At 35.9% G+C, this 21,590-nt stretch overlaps 1 protein-coding gene across 2 annotated transcripts in view; it reads left to right on the forward strand.

Annotated features, from left to right (window-relative positions):
* GALNT13 (polypeptide N-acetylgalactosaminyltransferase 13) overlaps positions 1 to 21,590 on the forward strand; it is a 648,808-nt gene that overhangs the window by 426,282 nt on the left and 200,936 nt on the right. For both annotated transcript variants that reach the window (XM_005676121.3, XM_018063172.1), the window contains exon 8: positions 6,045 to 6,162. In XM_005676121.3, coding sequence (XP_005676178.2) covers positions 6,045 to 6,162 — 118 coding nt within the window. The remainder of the gene's footprint in view (positions 1 to 6,044; positions 6,163 to 21,590) is intronic.

Below are 21,590 nucleotides of genomic sequence, written 5' to 3' on the forward strand. Positions count from 1 at the left end.
AGGCTCTTTAGTTCCTCTTTGCTTTCTGTGATAATGGTGGTGTCATCTGCATATCTGAGGTTATTGGTATTTTCCCTGGCTTTCTTGATTCCAGCTTCCACTTCATCCAGCCCAGCATTTCACATGATGTACCCTGCATAGAAGTTAAATAAACAGGGTCCAATATACAGCCTTGATGTATTCCTTTCCCAATTTGGAACCAGTCCATTGTTCTGTGTCCTGTTCTAGCTGTTGCTTCTTTACCTGCACACAGGTTTCTCAGGAGGCAGGTAAGGTGTTCTGGTATTCCCATCTCTTTAAGAATTTTCCACAGATTGTTTTGATCCACACAGTTAAAAGCTTTGGCATAGTTAATGACACAGAAGTAGATGTTTTTCTGGAATTCTTTTGCTTTTTCTATGATCCAAAGGGTGTTGGCAATTTGATCTGTGGTTCCTCTCCCTTTTCTAAATCCAGCTTGAATCCACTGCAAGTTTTTGGTTCATGAACTTTTGAAGCCTAGTTTGGAGAATTTTGAGCATTACCTTGCTAGTGTGTGAAATGAGTGCAATTGTGTGGTAGTTTGAACATTCTTTGGCATTGCTTTTCTCTAAGATTGGAATCAAAACACTTTTTCCATTCCTGTGGCCACTGCTGAATTTTCCAAATTTGCTGGCCTATTGAGTGCAGCACTTTCATTGCATCATCTTTTAGGATTTGAAATACCTCAGCTGGAATTCCATCATCTCTACTAGATTTATTCGTAGTGGTGATTCCTAAGGCCACTTGACGTAACACTCCAGGATGTCAGGCTCTAGGTGAGTGGTCACACCATCATGGTTATCTGGGTCATTAAGGTCTTTTTTGTATAGTTCTGTGTATTCTTGCCACCTCTTCTTAATATTTTCTGCTTCTGTTAGGTCCATAACGTTTCTGTTCTTTATTGTGTCCATCTTTGCATGAAATGTTGCTTTGAAGAGATCTCTAATTTTCTTAAGAGATCTCTAGTCTTTCCATTCTATTGTTTTCGTCTATTTCTTTGTATTGTTTACTGAGGAAGCCTTTTGTATCTCTTCTTGCTATTCTTTGGAACTCTGCATTCAGATGGGTATATCTTTCCTTTTCTCCTTTGCCTTTACTTCTCTTCTTTTCACGGCTATTTGTAAGGCCTCCTCAGACAACCATTTTGCCATTTTACATTTCTTTTTCTTGGGAATGGTTTTGATCACTACCTCCTGTACAATGTCAGAACCTCTGTCCATAGTTCTTCAGGCACTCTGTCTATCAGATCTAATCCCTTGAATCTATTTGTCACTTTCACTGTATAATTGTAAAGGATTTCATTTAGGTCATGCCTGAATGGTCTAGTGGTCCCTACTTTCTTCAATTTCAGTCTGAATTTTGCAATAAGGAGTTCGTGACCCGAGCCACAGTCAGCTGCCAGTCTTGTTTTTGCTGACTGTATAGAGCGTCTCCATCTTTGGCTGCAAAGATTATAATCCATCTGATTTCAGTATTGACCATCTGGTGATGTCCATGTGTAGAGTTGTCTCTTGTGTTGTTGGAAGAAGGTGTTTGCTATGACCAGTGTGTTCTCTTGGCAAAAGTTTGTTAGCCTTTGCCTTGGTTCATTCCATACTCCAAGGCCAAATTTGCCTGTTACTCCAGGTGTTTCTTGACTTCCTACTTTTGCATTTCAGTCCCCTATAATGAAAAGGATATCTTTTTTTGGTGTTAGTTCTAGAAGGTCTTGTAGGTCTTCGTTAATTGATTAAGTTGCCTGTTTTATAAGGGTGTGGTTCATGGTGCCCAAACTACAATAGTAATGTCAAAGATAACTGATTACAGATCAGCTTAGTAAATATAAAAATAATTTAAATGTTTGAAATACTATGAATTTACCAAAATTGACCCAGAGACATGGTGTAGGCAAATGCTCTTGGAAAAATGACACCAGTAAGGGCTTCCCTTGTGGCTCACTTGGTAAAGAATCCACCTGCAATATATTGACCTGGTTGGGAAGATCCCCTGGAGGAGGGCATGGCAGCCCACTCCAGTATTCTTTCCTGGAGAATCCCCATGGACAGAAGAGCCTGGTGGGCTACAGTCCATTGGGTCACAAAGTGTCAGACACAACTGAGCAACTAAGGACAGACTTGACTCAGAGTTGCCATAAATCTTCCATTTGTAAAATACAAAATATTGTTGAAGCTCAGTCAATCAATGTGTGATTTAAAAAGAAAACAAAAAGAAAAAGTGTGCGTATAGTCAGAAAAGAGCTGACTGAGGCAAAAGAATGAATACTATTCCACATTCAGAGGAGAGAAGACATCCCCCCACGCCCCATCGAGACAAGAAGAAGGAAGAGGCCCTGAGAAACACACAATATTAACATAAAGATTGAGAGAGGTTAGAGTTCATGACTGAGAGAGTTTAGAATTTATGCATTGCCTTAATCTTCAGTTTTTTGAGAAGAGTGAAACTTTTGGGGAAGATGCATATAAGATGAGACAAAGTAAACAAGTAAACAGATAAAAGGATCGTTAGCTGTTCATGGCCTGAGCAGACAGTCAATAACATGGACTTTTATCATGACCAGATGACCTCAGCCTATTGCTATTTCAATGATTCTCGAGGTTTTAGGAACAGAAATGGATGAGGAATGGTAAGTTTACCCAAGAACTAATATTTCTTGTTGTTGTTCAGGCGCTCGGTCCTGAATGACTCCTTCTGACCCCATGGACTGCAGCAGGCCAGACTTCCCTGTCCTTCACCATCTCCCGGAGTTTGCTTAAACTCAAGTCCATTGAGTCAGTGATGCCATCCAACTATCTCATCCTCTGTCATCCCCTTCTCCTCCCACCTTCTATCTTTCCCAGCATCAGGGTCTTTTCTAATCAGTCAGCTCTTCTCATCAAATGGCCAAAGTATTGGAGCTTCAGCTTCAGCATTAGTCCTTCCAATGAATATCCAGGACTGCTTTCCTTTAGGATTGACTGATTTGATCTTGCAGTCCAAGGGACTCTCAAGAGTCTTCACCAACACCATAATTAAAACATCAATTCTTCAGTGCTCAGCCTTCTTTATGGTCCAACTCTCACATCCATACATGACTACTGGAAAAACCATAGCTTTGACTATACAGACCTTTGTCTGTATAATATTAATATTTATAAAAAGAATGTAGTCAGGCAAGGAGAGAGAACCTAGTGTGCTCAGCTAGGTGTTTACTGACATAGTAGTATCTCGGATAGTGGGTGGGAGGAGGGAAGTATATGATTTGTAAAGGGAGATAATCTGTGAGAATATGGAGTAGTTAAAGAACCATATCATCAAAGGGACTTCCATAGGCTTTAAATAGGAAGCATTAAAAAATTGAAGCTTGTATTTAGTGCAGCAGATTTCAAAGTTCAGCATCTTGGATCTGAAGTGTTTTTAGATGATTTTGCAATCCAAAATGAGAGCATGTATAGAGGGAGCCAAAATTAATTGAAGGACACTTAAGACTTTTGTTAGAATGATTAACATTAGCCACTATAAAGATTTATTACCAAGCCTTATTAACTATTTATAATGTGCCAGACACTATGCTAAGTACTTTAGTTCTATTTACTCAGTTCATCTTCACCTACTTGCTGTGTGGTAGGTAATATTCACAGCCATTTGGCTGATTACTTTCCCCCCCAATATAATTGATTGAATTGTTTGGTGTGACATTGTAGAGATGCTTAAAAAGATCATCTTAGCTAACTCAACTATAATCAAGGTTTTATATTTTCTAAATACCCTGAACACTTAAGGTCTGCACAGGTGTATGTAAATAGTTCATGGGCGACATTACAGAGCAGTTAACTTAGAATAGAACATGCTACATAGCACTGGCTATGGCTGTAGATATTATTTAAGGCAGAATAATATCTCTGAACTGTTTGAGAGAGCTAACTGCTATTTCAAATACACAGAAAAAAAAAAGTCCTAGTAGGATCCATCTTCAGAAAATACAAGATTTTTTTTTGAGCAATTGCATATTTTTAAAAGATTTTGTTACTTTAAAAGTGAAACTTATTTGAGCCATTCTTATGGTTAAAATGTAATTTATTGTTGCCATTTATTATATATTTCTCACATATTTGTAGGAATCATCACCAACTATAAGATGAAATTCAATACATGTATTTAAGTTAAATGCATTTGTTCTTTACTAGTAAATATACAAGTGAATGGGCACTCAACTGATCATTAAAAATGCACCATTTAACATTCTTGAGCACTTAGTTACATTATAATAGGATAATTGCAGCAATTTCTGTTCCACATTTCATTAAATAGACTATTCAGCAGTGTGGTACCTTACATAGTTATTTCCATGGGCTTCAAAAACCCCAGTCATGTGAGGGTCATGGCTACTTCATAATTGGCATCTGCTTAGCTTTGTTACTGTTTCTCATTACAACTCAGTAGGTCAATGACACTGTCCGTGATAGGAACCCAGCAAGACTAAAAGCAATAAAACAGGTCAGACCAAGTGAGGCTCTGCTGCTGCAACTGAGGGGCAGTTAGTTGCCTAAGTGTAAAACAGTGATAGCACTGGGAGAAACAGAGAACTCTGATATGGGAGGTATCCAAGTACAATATTATACTGAGGTTTTTCAATGAAATACACTGTTCAGTTAGAGGACATGAGCACATCCTGTGGCAGAAGAGGACATAATTTTGAGAAAAAACACTGAGTTTTCTAAAAATCTCAAACTGCCATTGAATAACACAGAGGTTAATCTGAGTATACTTTATACCAGGCCCTTGGTATCCAAGGTTCCTCCACATCAGATGACTCACCCAACACTGGATTGTGTAGAAGTGTGGCACTTACTGTTTAAAATATTTGCATATAAGTGGACCCAAGCAGTTCAAACCCACATTGTTCAAGGGTCAAGTGTACCTGAATGAACATCCTAAATCTAAGTTACTAGACCAGTGTTTCCGATCTAGTAAATTTAGCAGCACAGTAGAATCACTTAGGACCTTTACACAGTATCGAAGATCTGGACCCATTCCCGGCCAATTAAATCTAAACCTGAGAGAATTACCCAAACATGGAAGTGTAGTTTTTTCAAGGTGTGTCAGGTGCTGCTAATGTGCTATGAAGCTTGAAAATCTCTATTCAGAAATAATCATTGGTTGTATAGATAGATTCATTTGTGAACTAGAACTTTCTTTTTCAGTTTCAATGTATACTGCTTTTACAGAAAGACTTTGTGTAGGTCACATTTAACTACTGATTTTAATTAATCTTTTAAGATCAATAATTATTCTTTGTGAAAGTTAGCACCTGATTTCTTAGTTTCTACAGAGAAAGTTTGAATGTGAGAACGAAAATCATTTATTCCTAGTAAAAAGTTTTGCATCTGTGCCAAATGTCCTTCTAAACCCGTGAATAGTATACAGGATTTATGTTTGTCTATAGGGTTATATGATTCATTTTATCATTTTAATTAGGTAAAACAATTAGCTGTAGACAATTAGATGTGAAGTTATTATGATACTTATATAACTATTATTAGATACTTAATGCCTATAAATATTTCACAGCACTTATTTTTCCTATTCAAATAGATTGTAGATCTTTTCATAGAGAAACCATTTACATAAGTTTCTGGAGTTCATATTAAAATAATGTATAATTAGGTGACAGGATCACAACTAGAAGTTTCATGACTAGTTCAGCTCTTTAAGGATAGTGATAAGAACACAGATTTCTCTTCCCTATGCCCTTCACACAGTATGAATATGCCCCTGTTTTAAATGGCCAGTGTTCCTTGTATCTATTTGATCACCCATAAGAAAAACTATAGGCTAATCTAAGTTTAGTTTTACAGAAAATGTGAAATAAAATGCTGTTTATTAATTTTAAAACCTCTTATAATTTGGCTTTATGTTTCCAGTTTGAAATTTTTAAGTATAGTGCTTTTTATTTAAAATGTTTTAGAAATACTTGCTATAGTCTCATTAAACTTCACATATTGTTTTCAAAAGATATTCTTTTGTTTTTGTTTTTTTTCAACTAGGACCCCAACTATGGCTGGTGGCCTATTTTCTATTGACAGAAACTACTTTGAAGAGATAGGAACTTACGATGCAGGAATGGATATCTGGGGTGGAGAGAATCTTGAAATGTCTTTTAGGGTAATTTCATTTTACTTTATTTTTTGACTCTGAACATACTATGCTGTAGCATGCATGTGTAGATGCAGTAATTTACTGTCAGATCTTTTTTGTGAAGTGATACAAATTACTGATCAGTTGGTCATTTTAATACTTGTTTAGAAGCTAGAGTCTTTTTGCATGCAATATTTACCATTAAATGGGAAATTAGAGGCATTTTTAAAATTTTCAAAGTAATTCTTATATACATAGTTCAAAGGTATTAGCGCTTTTAGTTTTTTAATTAAAGAAGGGCTTTATTTTTGAAATAAATCATTACCCTAAAGGTCACTTGGTATTTTTGAACTGAAACTTGAAAGTGTTATGAAATATGTATTTATAAGTGCTGCTTGAGGTTATTCTCAAATACCTTTAAGAATAACCTGTGTTCAAAGGCATTCTGGATAATTCAGGTAGCATGACTATTTTCACAATCATAGACATTATTGTTTGTTGAATGAGTTGTATGCAAATGTACTTTTTAAATGGCCTTCCAAGTAAACAAAACTTAAGAATTAATCCATCATATATCTGATACTAGGAAATATATTAATAATTTTAATGTTGCATTTGAAAATTTTAAATATGAACACATAAGTGTTCACATAATGTTTTTTTCTTAAAACCACATTCAATATCATTTAAAAATTAGTTAAATTAGTAATACTGTTGTTTTTTCCCTTCTATAATTTGACATGTTATTTGAAACACTATTGTTTAGCTGCATTATTTGTACAACAAAATTATTGCAGTTTAGATATATGTGTCTATGAAGTTCAAGAGTTATGCCTTTTAATTTCTCATTTAGAAAGTAAGCTTTATCATTCACAAATATAAATATATTTGATGTTATGTAAGCAAATGTCAAAATCTGAGAATAAGTATTACTTTGAGTTTATATAATGTGAAATTTAATGGATCTTGAATAATATAGATTATTTTAGAAGCACTAGGATGTCTTTGTTATACAACTTTTTGCCTATAAATCTTCCTTACAGTCCAGTGTCTGAGATCATTAGTTAATGGAATTTTATTCTTTCTATATTTGTTTATATATTTATAGTCCAGTGGAACTTGCCCCACAAGCCTTAATAGCATACTTAGGAATGTCTTCTTCCTGTCAAGTATGTGATTCATCTTTGCACAATCTTTGGAACATTTGGAGACTCGAATTTTTTACTCAGTGTAGTTCTCAAAGTACAGAATGTAAAAGCTAACAGTTAAAAAAGAAAGAAGAAAATAGATGGAAAGAAGGGAGTTAGAAAGGAAAGAAAGTATATTCAAAAGATTAAAAACAGTTTTCTCATATCCTTAGACTTAATGAAGAGAGTATTTTGAACATTAATTAACCCCAATATTCCTTGAATGCTGTGGTTGAAATTCATAAGGAAAAAAACCAACATAGCAACATTAGTAATATCTAGTGATCCCGTTGCTCATCTTTTTCCCCTTCTTTTCTACCCGTCTTACTCACCTTCTTTCTGCTCACCTGTTAAGCTTGATTCTCTGTCAATAGACTCTCCTTACCTTCATCACAGAGCTCTCAGAAATGGATGGGCGATCTTTACCTAACTGATTGAAAGATGCGTTAGGGAAGAATCTACTTAGGAAAGAATTTAGTGGGATAATATGATACATCTTCTTTGTAAGAAATGAAGTACTCATAAGCGAATGTTCTTCGAATGTTTAAAACATTCATTGTCTTTAGTTTCCGTATACTATCAGCAGAAACAAAGTGTGTATTTTGCTCTTTATTAGTCTCTTGATTTGTGTTTTACTTTTCTTTGTGTGACATGGATAAGTGTTTATTTAATAGTTGGTACCCTGGCTGAGGAAGATGTTGAATAAGAGAAAATGCTAGAACAATATATTAGCAAAGGGATGACACTCTCCTTTAGATTAATTTTGTAAAAAAATGTGTGACTTAATGAAATGAGAATATGTTAGGGATTCATATTCAGAAGATCTGTATCTAATATCCAGTTTAATTATTATACAGCAAACATACGGAACACGTAGTATATTAACTACACTTTACAGATACTGAGGCTGTAAAAATGAATAAGGCCTGGTGCTTTTACTCTCATATGCCTTTCCAGATTGCTCAACCCATCTGCCAGTGCAGGAGACATGAAACTCAGGTTCAGTCCCTGTGTCAGGAAGATCCCCTGGAGAAGGGCATGGGCAACCACTCCGGTATTCTTGCCTGTAGAATCCCATGGACAGATGAACCTGGAAGGCTACAGTCCATGGGGCTGCAAAGAGTCAGACACAACTGAAGCAAGATAACACACTTTTACTCTCAAAGAAGCAATACATAGGCATTATTGTCAGTAAAATGTAGATTTTTGTTTTATACATAAGGTTTTCTTGTCACTGTCTTGTTAGTATAGGAAAATTTTTATTGTGTAGTCACTTCAATTCAGTTCAGTTCAGTCTCTCAGTTGTGTCAACTCTGCGATCCCATGAATCGCAGGACACCAGGCCTCCCTGTCCATCACCAATTCCCGGAGTTCACTCAGACTCACATCCATCGAGTCATTGATGCCATCCAGCCATCTCATCCTCTGTCATCCCCTTTTCCTCCTGCCCCCAATCCCTCCCAGCATCAGAGTCTTTTCCAATGAGTCAACTTTTCGCATAAGGTGGCCAAAGTACTGAAGTTTCAGCTTCAGCATCATTCCTTCCAAAGAACACCCAGGGCTGATCTCCTTTTGAATGGTCTGGTTGGATCTCCTTGCAGTCCAAGGGACTCTCAAGAGTCTTCTCCAACACCACAGTTCAAAAGCATCAATTCATGTCTAAATCTTCACAACCCCATGGACTGAAGTCCATCAGACTCCTCTGTCCATGGGATTTACCAGACAGGAATACTGGAGTTGTCATTTCCTTCTCCAGGGGATCTTCCTGACCCAGGGATCAAACTCCTGTCTCCTGCATTACAGGCAAGTTCTTTACCGTTAAACCACCTGTGGAGGCCATATATAGACAATTATTTAATATCAACTGTGAAAAGGTGATTATAATAATAGTAAAGATGGAAAAAGTGAAGAAGAACCAAAGAGCCTCTTGATGAAATTGAAAGAGGAGAGTGAAAAAGTTGGCTTAAAGCTCAACATTCAGAAAACGAAGATCATGGCATCTGGTCCCATCACTTCATGGGAAATAGATGGGGAAACAGTGGCTGACTCTATTTTTTGGGCTCCAAAATCACTGCAGATGGTGACTGCAGCCGTGAAATTAAAAGACGCTTATTCCTTGGAAGGAAAGTTATAACCAACCTAGACGGCATATTAAAAAGCAGAGACATTACTTTGTCAACAAAGGTCCATCTAATCAAGGCTATGGTTTTTCCAGTATTCATGTATGGATGTGAGAGTGTTTTTATAAAGAAAGCTGAGGGCCAAAGAATTGATGCTTTTGAACTGTGGTGTTGGAGTAGACTCTTGAGAGTCCCTTAAATTGCAAGGAGATCCAACCAGTCCACCCTAAAGGAGATCAGTTCTGGGTGTTCATTGGAAGGATTGATGTTGAAGCTGAAACTTCAATACTTTGGCCACCTGATGTAAAGTGCAGACTCATTTGAAAAGACCCTGATGCTGGGAAAGATTGAGGGCAGGAGGAGGAGGGGATGACAGAGGATGAGATGGCTGGATGGCATCACCGACTTAATGAACATGAGTTTGGGTCAACTCCGGGAGTTGGTGATGGACAGGGAGTCCTGGCGTGCTGTGGTTCATGGGGTCCAAAGAGCTGGACATGACTGAATGACTGAACTGAACTGAACTGAAAGATATAGTTGTCTTATAAAGCTCTGGTCTATGTAGACTTGAGGATGAAAAACCAAGAAGTATTAAATGCCTGCAAAATATTTTTATTCTGGCTGATTTATAGATATTTAAGTCAATCCAAAGGTATATCCTTTAGGGGATTTATTTATAACAGTATCACTTGATCTTTGATGCCCAAAGTATTGTAAATACTGACAGACTTTGAATATCTGATCAAAATGATAGACCTTCCAAGAAAGAAGCATCTAGTCTCCTGTACACCATAGGTTTAAATACAGTTTCAAAGCATTGGAAAAAACACTTGAAGTCTCTGGATAAAATTTCTTGGCATAAAATAATAGTGACTTCTAATATATACGGAACTAGTAAGTAGAATAGTTGAAAATTGAACCCCAGAATTCTGAGACCAGTTACTGTGCTGCTGATTTGTATAGCACTATTGTCCCTAATCAGATTCATCCCTCCATAACATGACAATGCCCCAAACAGAGGTATCATCAGGAGAAAGAGGAGAAGTTAATATATAAATGCAATCTTCTTCCAGAATACTGAGAAAGTGGCCTCATCTAGTGATTTAATCTTTTTCTAATAGGCTGTAGCCTCCTATGCATAATACACGTCCAGTGAAAATACGTACAAGTAGATCCAAGTGCTCGTGAAAAATTAGTCTCAGATACTGTTTTCCACTTCATTACACAACAATCATCAAAATAACATAAGTCCTAAAATATAAATTTAATTTTTAACTGATATTTATTTCCTGCTCAATAGGTGCAGGGCATAGAGTTGTGAACAAAATAGACAAAAATGTGTGTCCTATGGAACTTATATTTTAGGGAAGGATACAGACAGTGAACAAGAGAAATAAAATATGTTACAATGTTAGTGATAGTGTTTAAGAGAAAAAAAACTAAGGAAGGGAAGAGGAATATGAAGCAGCAGATGTTGGAAATTCTTAGTGGTTGAAATTCTAGATAGGAGGAACTCAGAAATGAATATCCATGTAAAATAGTTTATGACAAAATTAACCTAGTATGATATGAATTTATCATCAAAGGGGTCATCTATCTTTAAATAATATCCCTGATGGCAGCATCAGTACCATCCAAAAAGCATCCCCACCAAAAGTCCTTGCCTTGCATGAGGCACTAGCACAAGGGCAGTATTTCTAAAAGCACACTATATATGAGATAATCTGCATTGTAGAACCAATTGAGTCGTAAAAAGTCAGAAGGCAGCAAAGGACTCAGAAGAGTGTCCCCCTGCCCTGAAATGTGGTGGTTGTGGTTTAGTCACTGTCAGGTCTGACTCTTATGACCCCATGGACTATAGCCTGCCAGGCTCCTCTGTCCATGGGATTTTTCTAGACAAGAATAGTGGACTGGGTTGCCATTTCCTTCTCCAGGGGATCTTCTCAAGCTAGGAACTGAATCCACGTCTCCTGCATTGCAGGCAGATTCTTTACCAACTGAGCTACAAGGGAAGGTTACAAGTATGGTCTGGAAGGAGGCATCGCGGGTTCAAGACCAAGGCTCTAGCACCTATTATCTGTGTGAGGGTAAGGCATCAGGTCTCCTAAGCTCTAGTTTGTCAATATATGTAAGAAAGATTACATCACTTTTTTGATTTGTTCTAGCCCACTCCAGTACTCTTGCCTGGAAAATCCCATGGACGGAGGAGCCTGGAAGGCTGCAGTCCATGTGGTTGCTGAGGGTCAGATGCGACTGAGTGACTTCACTTTCACTTTTCACTTTCATGCATTGGAGAAGGAAATGGCAAACCACTCCAGTGTTCTTGCCTGGAGAATCCCAGGGATAGGGGAGCCTGGTGGGCTGCCGTCTATGGGGTCGCACAGAGTCGAACACGGCTGAAGCGACTCAGCAGCGGCAGCAGCAGGGGACTATTAAATGCGATGGTGTACATAGTGCTGATCACCCCCATTTGTCACACATAAATTGTGTCATAGGTGGCAGGTGTTATTGTTTTAATGGTCTATGCTGTGCGGTTTTGAACAATTCATGACACTAGTCAGCATCACTTAATTTGTCAACTTAAAAATATGCACATGAGAGTTGTGAGTTAAGTTTTATTTGGGACAAAATGAGGACTGAGCATGGGAGACAGCACCTCAGATAGCTTTGAGAAACTGTTCCAAAGAGGCAGGGGGGAAAGGTCAGTCAGTATATATGTGCTTTTGGTAAAGGGGGAATACATGGAATCAAATACATATTTTTCCAGAAACTTTCTACTGATCTTGTGAAGCTTCTGCTAGTCACAAGAAACAGCTATTACCATTAAGGATTTTAGTTCTTTTCTAGATATGAGGAGATACACAAATGGGCATATAAAATCGACCTAAAAATACATATCTAAAGACCTGACCTGCTAGTTTTCCTGGAGCACAAAGTGTCTCACTTTTGCTCTCCACCCTGAACTCCTTCAGGAGATGTTGGAGATCGGCAGTTGCAGCAGCACATAATTTAATCCTTGTAGAGGAAGATGGCAAGTGCCCATGTGTGTGCTAAGTTGCTTCAGCCATGTCCAACTCTTACAGCCACGTGGCACTGTAGCTCACCAGGCTCCTCTGTCCATGGGAATTCTCCCAGTAAGAATACTGGAGTGGGTTGCCATTTCCTACTCCAAGGGATTTTCCCAACCTAGGGATTGAACCTGCCTCTCTTCTGTTTCCTGCACTGACAAGCGGGTACCCATGGCAAGTTCCAATTTGCAGTTGACAAGTCCAGTGTATGTTAAATATACTTCAGTAAAGTTGATAAGTATTAAAGCATGCACGCAGGCACGTGTGCACACACACACACACAGAGAAAAAGAGAAACATCTTCCAAAGAGAAACAAATGAAGAAAAAATGTAACTGATGATATCCAGTCAGCTATAGACTTCTACAGTCTAGCTGGGATTCTCATTGTATCTTAGCCTAGTTTCTTTTTACATACCCTCACTATGATTCTAACCATCTACCTCTCAGGACAACTATGTAGGTTAAATAAGACAATACTTATTGAATTTTTTATGAACTGTACGATACTATGGAAATTTTCATTTTATTATTATCACTACCCTTAAAAATAAGCTCTTTTGACAACAATCAGTAATTTAATTAACAGAATGGGATTTACTTCAAATGCCCCAATTTTCTTTTCTTCTAGATCACTATAAAAGTAGCAATATATTTATCTGAAGAACATGTTTCATGATGTGAAGTCCATTTATATCGAAATTTCACAAGCAATGAAGTAGAAAAGAAATTTGAGTTGACATAATATATAAAGGAAAAATGAAAGGCAGAGGTTCTTATCGAACAGAATAGCTTGGTAAATGAGGTGAAAAGTTTGTAAACATTTTGGGGATTGTAGTACTAAGGTTTGTGATATTATTCAAAGTAATGAATTTTCTTAAAAAATCCATACAATTATAATTTTTACAACTGAAAATGTCAATCATAATTCTTAAATAGAAATAAATTTTGACAAAAGTCTAGTTGAGTTATATCTGTTAGAACTGTTTGCTTTATTTAAATTTAATTCATGTAAATTTGAGCATATTGGATTGTCTGTCAGTATGTAAAACTTGACTGTTTTTGTTTTATTTGGCTAGTCATAGAAACCAGACTATAATAGAAATCTTTTAACTAAATTAACTTAATCTAAGTTCATGTGTTATCACCAATTTTGGTGAAGATGGTTTTGTAGAACACTTTTATTTAAACATTATAAAGTACTGACTTAATATTAACATAGAAACTTCTTAAGTTTTTTCCCTACCCCGGATATATTGGCAAAAATTGTATCTATTTGAGTTTTACAACATGATGCTATACATACGTGATGTGGGAAATGATTACCACAATCAAGCTAACTAACATATTTATAACCTCACATAGTTAAGACCTACTATTAACAAATTTCAGGTATGTAACAGAGAATTATTAACTATAGTCACTGTTAGAACTTATAATTGAAAGTTTGTATCTTATTAGCCTCTTTTAAAGTCTAAGTGGTCATAAACAGACATAAAAGTGTAAAAGATTTTGTTCATGTATACCTCCATAAAGAATATAAACCACTAGCAATTATTTAGTCCAGAAAACTACTCTAAAGTTATCTATCTGGTGCAGGATAAACCTTAAGCATGCTGCAGATGGCTTACAATTTTTACTTCTGTGCTTACAATGAGATTTTCTGGCATTTGGGCCACCATTCTAACCTAAACAGTTGTTTAAACATATCTCTTCAGTCTCTTTATTGTTTGTTTAATTGAAATTATAGAATAAGATACTTTTAGGTAAGAGGTAGCTAAGACATTGTTTCTAGAGGCTGTATTACATCTATTATATATATTTCCGAACATTGGGTCAATAGGATCATACAATATTTAATTTAGATACATATAGAAAACTCTATTTTCTAAAATAAATGTGTTAGAATTTTATTTTGAATGTTAGCCATAATGCATACTTGATTTCCTTGCTCCTTTAGAAAACACAAGTGAACCACAGGAAAATTAGATATATATGGAATTTAGAAAGATGGTAACGATAACCCTGTATGCAAGACAGCAAAAGAGAAACATTAGAATAATGTTAGAAAATGTTAGCAGAACTTGTTTTGCTTTTAAAGTTATAATACCCTAAGACTTGGTCATTTTAATAACTATACTTCTTCATTTGAACTTTCTAGTTCACAAAAGCAAAATATGAGGATAGATATTATATTGGATAGTCATCCATGTAATGTTTAACCTCAGAAACATATGCTACATTGAAATGTACTTTGTTCCAGAAATATAAATCATTGTAGGGGACTTAGGTACACTAGAATTTGATATTAATCTCTGGTTCTCTTTTATAGGGCTTCCCTTGTGGCTCAGCTGGTAAAGAACCCACCTGCAATGCAGGAGACTTGGGTTCAATCCATGGGTTGGGAAGATCCCCTGGAGAAGGGAAAGGCTACCCACCCCAGTATCCTGGTCTGGAGAATTCCATGAACTGTATAGTCCTTGGGGTCACAAAGAGTCAGACACTACTGAGTGACTGTGGCTGACTTTTCCCTTTTATAGTCACTTAGTTATCTCTAAAAGTGATTTTTTTATAAAAAAATATTTTGGAGGTAATAGTACCACTCACAGTTTAGTGCCTTCTTGAACTGATGACATTCACTGCTTCTTTTTTGTGACCTGAATTCTTATCATGAGAGTGCTTCTCTGATAATGTAAATGTACACTATATTTGTCAGCCTGCATATATAGGCATCTGAAATTCACTTATTCTGTTTGCTCTGTTTATTTTATCCATCTATCATCTATCTACTTGTATAAATTTATGTATATGTGAGTCTGAGTGCAAATAGTTAAATATTCATGAAGACCCAGATATAAGTTAGTTGTAGTTAATATAAAGTATATAGTATAATAATAAATATATTTATTTTTAAAATTTATAATATAATATCTATAGCAAATGAGTGTTGAGAGGTATGCTTATCAGGTGGCTCAGATGGTAAAGAATCTGCCTGCAGTGCAGAAGACTCACCAGACATCCAGAAGGTGTTAGATAATTAAGAAAATTCAGGAATTATGAAAGTTTGAAGATGGATATGTATGAAATGCATAAAATGGGGAAAATGGAGTTAAGATTATATGAAAATAATAATCTGTAAAATCTGCATTTTATTTCCATTAATATATAAAGCAGAGTTGAATAATTCTTTATGGGATTTATTCAGAAATACTCACTGGGATAAATTTTAAATTTGCTCTAAATTTTGGTGTTGTTTTGTTGAATTAAACCATTAAATGGAAACAAAAATATAGAAAAGAGAATCTATGATTTCTAAAACTTGATAAAAACATTTTGGACAATGTTTTTCTTTAACAAATGCAGAATACTATGTTTCAAAGATACTATGCAGAATTTCCTTGTAGGAGGCAATAGCAATAAACCAGATTCACTTAGCTTTTTTACTGAATTTTAGCACATTAAGAAACCAACAACCTTCATTAGGGACAAATATCTGAAATGTCTCTAATCCTGACTGTTTTTTTGATTCTTTTCTGATAATGTGCAGGGAAAAAATATTAACTATATTCACATTAAGTATAATGTATATTCACATTAACTATAAAAATCTTTATGATTCTAAATATGAAGAACCTCAATTTAACTATTTGAATTTATGGCAATAAAAAGAACTTTCTGAAGAGTTTAATGTGCTCAGAATTATTGCATGGAAAAGTCTGACACTTCCTGTCATGGCCATATTTTACTAAAGCTTCCCATTAAGTGTACTTAATCATACAAAATGGCACTGATAATTAAGTCAATTATGCTGCTGATTTACATTTAAAGTGCACCAAAGATATTTTGATAATGAAATGTTTAACATCCTTTTTGTATCTAAATATGTGCTCAGTGAATTGACTTTGAACTATTTATTTTATAAATTAAGGTCCCATTTTTTTTTCCCTTAATAGAAAGGGAGAGTTAAATAACTTCCAAAACTACTTCGAGTTTTGAAATTTTAAGGATCATTTAAATTATATATCCTGGATTTGAGGAAATGAAATAAACCTGCCATTAAATTCAAGTAAATTTACTTTGGAGAATTTTATTATTTAATTTATTAATATTTCTTAGTAATTGGACATACAGACCTGTAGAAGATCAGTCCATAGTCTCATAGAACTTGTGCCAGAGGGAGATATATGATAAATGAACAAACAGAAAAAAAATTAAAGTAGTCTGTTAATTTGAAATAAAGATGAGCTTTGAAGAAAATCCAGTGAGAGGTGGAGCATTGCATTATTTTGGAGTGGTCAAGGAAGCCCATTCTAGGGAAGCATTTTAGCTGAGACCAAAGTGACAGGAAGGATCCAGCTTTGCAAGGATTTGCAAAGAGCACATTCACTGTGGAACATAATGCGAGAGTATCACGTCTCTCATGCCAAGTCTGTAAGAGCACAAATATCCTAATGCTTTGGGAAAAGGAAAGCTTTCCTATATTAGAGTTAGGAACAGTTTATTCTCTCAGAACAATAGTTCTTCAAATGAACAAAACTCCTCTGGGAGTTTATTTTTGATGAGGCTTTACATTTGAATAGTGCTTTATAGAATTATTTTACATATATTATCGTAATGGATATCAGAAGGTTCTTTCTCCCATGTGTTTGGTTTTAATTTTAATGCACCAATAACGTTTGCATTATACTTTAGATTACCTTTATATGCTTATGTATCAATCTACTCCCAATTTACCCATCAATCAATATAAATAATTATATACCTAGACCTGCACTAGACACTGTGAATGGTATATCTGTAGATAGATCACTCCTAAATTTATTGAATGTTTGGAGAGTATAATATAGTTTAGGGTCATTTCAAGGTGCAAATATAAAGCTCATTAAGTTCAAAGAAAAATTTCTATGATCTAAGATAACCAGGGAAGAATTTATAAATTAAAATTTGAAGTCTTATAGACAGGAGGGCAGGAGAGGAGCAGGGACCTGAAATCAATGAAATCTCAGAACTTTGCTACTATGTTCATTCCTGCCGGGGTCCAGCCCCAGTGGATCCAAGGTGATTCAAAGGGGAGACAGATAGGTGAGGAAAACTTATTTATTTAGAAATATACGATTAGATTAGGAAGAAATAGTATAGTAGGAAATTTAGGTGGAGAAAAAGATGCTGAATAACTTGGTTTACGGGGAAAACCAATAAAACCTTGAGACAAGAGGTTTGCACCATCTACGTTAGGTCCCTGGTGCCCACTTGAATATCGAAGGGTGCCCCGCCTTAGGCTCCCTTTTGCGTGGGTCTTAGAAGCCAGGGCAAGTAAGTAGACGTGGTGAGCCTCCCCGCTCCAGATGGGAATTCAGCCGAAAAAGGGGAGAAAAGAACGACATGGGAAGCCCAGCATCGGTGCAAGACTCAAGACTTTATTTTCAAAATCAGCTTATATACCCCAAGTTGTACGTAAAGAAATAATGGAATATGCAGAGTTATGCAGGGGCAGCAGTCCTGACCCTCATTGAGACCAGGCTTTCTTTTTGCATATCTTCCCGTATACAAAAGGTCTCAGGTGGTTTACATTACCTTATGGCCAAGAGGCCTGTTAACATTTTTATGGCTCTCTTCCTGGATAATTGTCTATCAACCAGAAAACTCCTTTTCCCTTGAAGTGTTTCTTCTTTACTCTGCATCACCCTCAAAGTACTAAGTAAAGTCACATTCCTGTAGAACAAAGGTGCAGTGGGTTATAACAAAGAAAGTACTTAACTCAAAGATCTAATGTTGCTAATACAAGGTCTACTACCTGTTTTTCTATATACCAACTATATCTACAAATAAAAGATATGAAAATTTGGCAGCAAATATTGGCTCAACAAATGAAACCTTTAATCAATCCTATTCTAATGATTTTGACTCCTCAGAAGCCCCTACATTCCTAGGATGTTTTAAGCTTCCTGTGCCTCTCAAGATTGGGAGGCCGCAAACAATCACATGCGCAGCTGTACAAGTCCTACAGGCAGGCTAGAAAGTCATCAGAGGGGTTTTTGGATTGAAACACCCTTTCAAATGCCCTGAGATTTAACTTTTTCCAGAGTGTGTTAGAAGAGTGGAAAAGTACAAGGCAGGCAGATTCTTATTTTGGGGGTACATGCTCAGGAAATACCAGGGGGAAAACCTGAGGCTTGGCTCACCTTGCCCATCAGGCCTCTGCCACATGGCCTTGTCACGGGTGGGATTCCTCACGCTGGCTCCTGGCACATTCCTTCTTTGTGCTTTGAACCACACCTAAGTTTGGGCTAGAATATCTGGTTCCCCTACCTTTTGTTTTCCCTCTTGAGAATTACTTTAATAAAATATCACTACCTGAGGGATTGGGGGCAGGAGGAAAAGGGAACTACAGAGGATGAGACGGCTGGATGGCATCACCGACCCGATGGACCTGAGTTTGAGTGAACTCCAGGAGTTGGTGATGTACAGGGAGGCCTGGTATGCTGCGATTCATGGGATTGCAGAGTCGGACATGACTGAGAGACTGAACTGAACTGAAATCATTAAAAAAAAATATATATATATATATATATATATTTTTTTTTTTCCAAACTAGGCTTCAAATGATGAAGTAATGAAGTACCCATTAAAAACTCCAGGAACTGAATATATATATAAATATATTTTTAAAATATACCTATGTTTGATCCCTTGGAGAAGGCAATGGCACCCCACTCCAGTACTTTTGCCTGGAAAATCCCATGGATGGAGGCACCTGGCAGGCTGCAGTCCGTGGGGTCACTAAGAGTCGGACATGACTGAGTGACTTCACTTTCACTTTTCACTTTCATGCGTTGGAGAAGGAAATGGCAACCCACTCCAGTGTTCTTGTATGGAGAAATGGGGGAGCCTGGTGGGCTGCCATCTATGGGGTTGCACATAGTCGGAAACAACTGAAGCGACTTAGCAGCAGCAGCATGTTTGATCCCTTAAGATTTCTGGGACATAATTCCAAAATTGTTGTGCCTATATATGTGCATTCAACTAGGAAAGCTGATACACCTTGCTAACCAAAATGAATGCATTCAAAATGAAATTCACGTACTTTGTATTAAAGAGCCAAATTTAAGTCTCTATGGTAACAACTGAAGTAAATGTGCAACGTCTTAAGCTATGATTATACTGTCACTGTTGGTGATGTCTGTCTTAAGTGCATGACTACCAATCATTTCACTGTTGTTCTAGTCAACCAGAAATGTAGATTTAAAAGGAAACCAATTATGAGATTTATTTAAATAAGGCTGAATGATTTCAGCAGAAACTGGTTCTAGATACCAGCAATGATTCTTTTGAGGGTGTGAGATAATATTGAGGGAAGACTGATACAACTGTTTAGAATTTGAATATTAAGTATCAATAAGATTGAGTTTTAAGTGCCATTGAAAAGGTAGTTGGAGATTTTTAATAGATTTTTAATTACCTATAAAAATATATTCATCTTAATAGATTTCATTATATCTGCAGGAATTTGAACTTGATTGATTATGAACTCTTAAAATATTTTATTATCAAACTAACCACTGGTTTATACTAGAACTATGCAAAAATTGAAATAAATATTGTGGTGTAGCATTTCTCTGTTGCCACCATGATGTGCCAGGATACTAAAATGTTTCTACATGAGTTCCTCCATTGTCAAAGATTTTATTACGCTTTTCTACTCATTTTGTTTTTCCATAGTTCAGCAATATGCAGTCTTGGTCTTATATATTTTCTCCATTTTATTTGGTCAACCTATATTTTATTTGTTTTTTAATTTTATTTTTTATTGAAGTATAGTTGATTTCCAATGTTATAGCAATCTCTGTTGTACAGCATAGTGACTCAGTTATGCACATTAGACATTCATTTTTTATATGTTTTTCCATCATGGTTTATCATAGGATATTGAATATAGTTTCCTATACTGGACTGTAGTACCTTATAGTTTTACTTATGATTTTACATTCTGCACCTTAATTGGTAAAACAACTTTATATTCTATTCTTTTATTTGAGTTTGAGAAATTATCTTAACTTTTGGAATTTCTGAAATAAGATAGGAATATAGAAAACAGTCCACTCTAACACTGGAATGATGAGTGATAATTAGACCTGATGAAAATCTAGTGCTCCTTGAGCATTTCTCTGACTTTGCAAGAGAAGACCCCAGGACCTACAAGCTTTCTTTTCAGTTTTGAGGAACAGACTCTATGACTCTAAGGTCATAGAAAGTTAAAGGTATATCTGAGGAAATTGAAAATGTGCTGCAGAGTAAAGGCTAATTATTGTGTGAGAAAGGTGACATATTTGAAAGTTGGGTTTACAGAACTTATAATTAAATAAGTATTTGAGCATGGATATTTGCCAAAAAAGTGAATACAGAGGGCAGAATAGCAAAGCATGTCCTTAGGTAGCACATACATTTAGGGGTGAGAGAAAAAAAGAGAAAGTGAATGCAAAATCAAAGCTGTCAGGAAAGAAGAAAAATATATCAGAAGAACAGAATGTAATGGTGATTGTCAGCAGTGTCAAATGTTGCAGAGAAGTGAGAAAGAATTATGAAAGCTCATAAAAAGCTTCATGTGCAAATTTAGATGATAGGATCAAGAAAAATATTAGAATATAAGATGTCAAGAATATTGAATTGTAAAGATTCATAGAGAAAAGAAAAACTTTTTAAAGAAGATTCACAGTAATTAGGGAAGAAAATGCATAGTAACTTAAAGGGTAAATATGATCAAAGTAATTAGTTTATATTTGTTATTCTTATTTTGTCATAGATAAAGTAAGATGTAAGCTGATAGGATTTAAAAATCTAGGATATAGTGAAGAAGTAAGAGGAAGGAACAACTGATCAGATTACTGCCTACAGATATTGGAAGAATATTCTAAATATGGTAAAGTACCACTTTTTAGTTTACAACACAGTTTTATGCTTATTGTTTCACTGTGTTCTTACCAAAACACTGTGAATGAGTATTGTTGTGTTTTCTATAATTAAAGGTTTTGAGTTGCAAAGAAAGTAGGTCATGCAGCTAGAACTTGTCAGGGCTGAGCATCAT

The sequence above is a fragment of the Capra hircus genome, chromosome 2, assembly GCF_001704415.2.
Source record: "Capra hircus breed San Clemente chromosome 2, ASM170441v1, whole genome shotgun sequence".
Classification (NCBI taxonomy): domain Eukaryota; kingdom Metazoa; phylum Chordata; class Mammalia; order Artiodactyla; family Bovidae; genus Capra; species Capra hircus.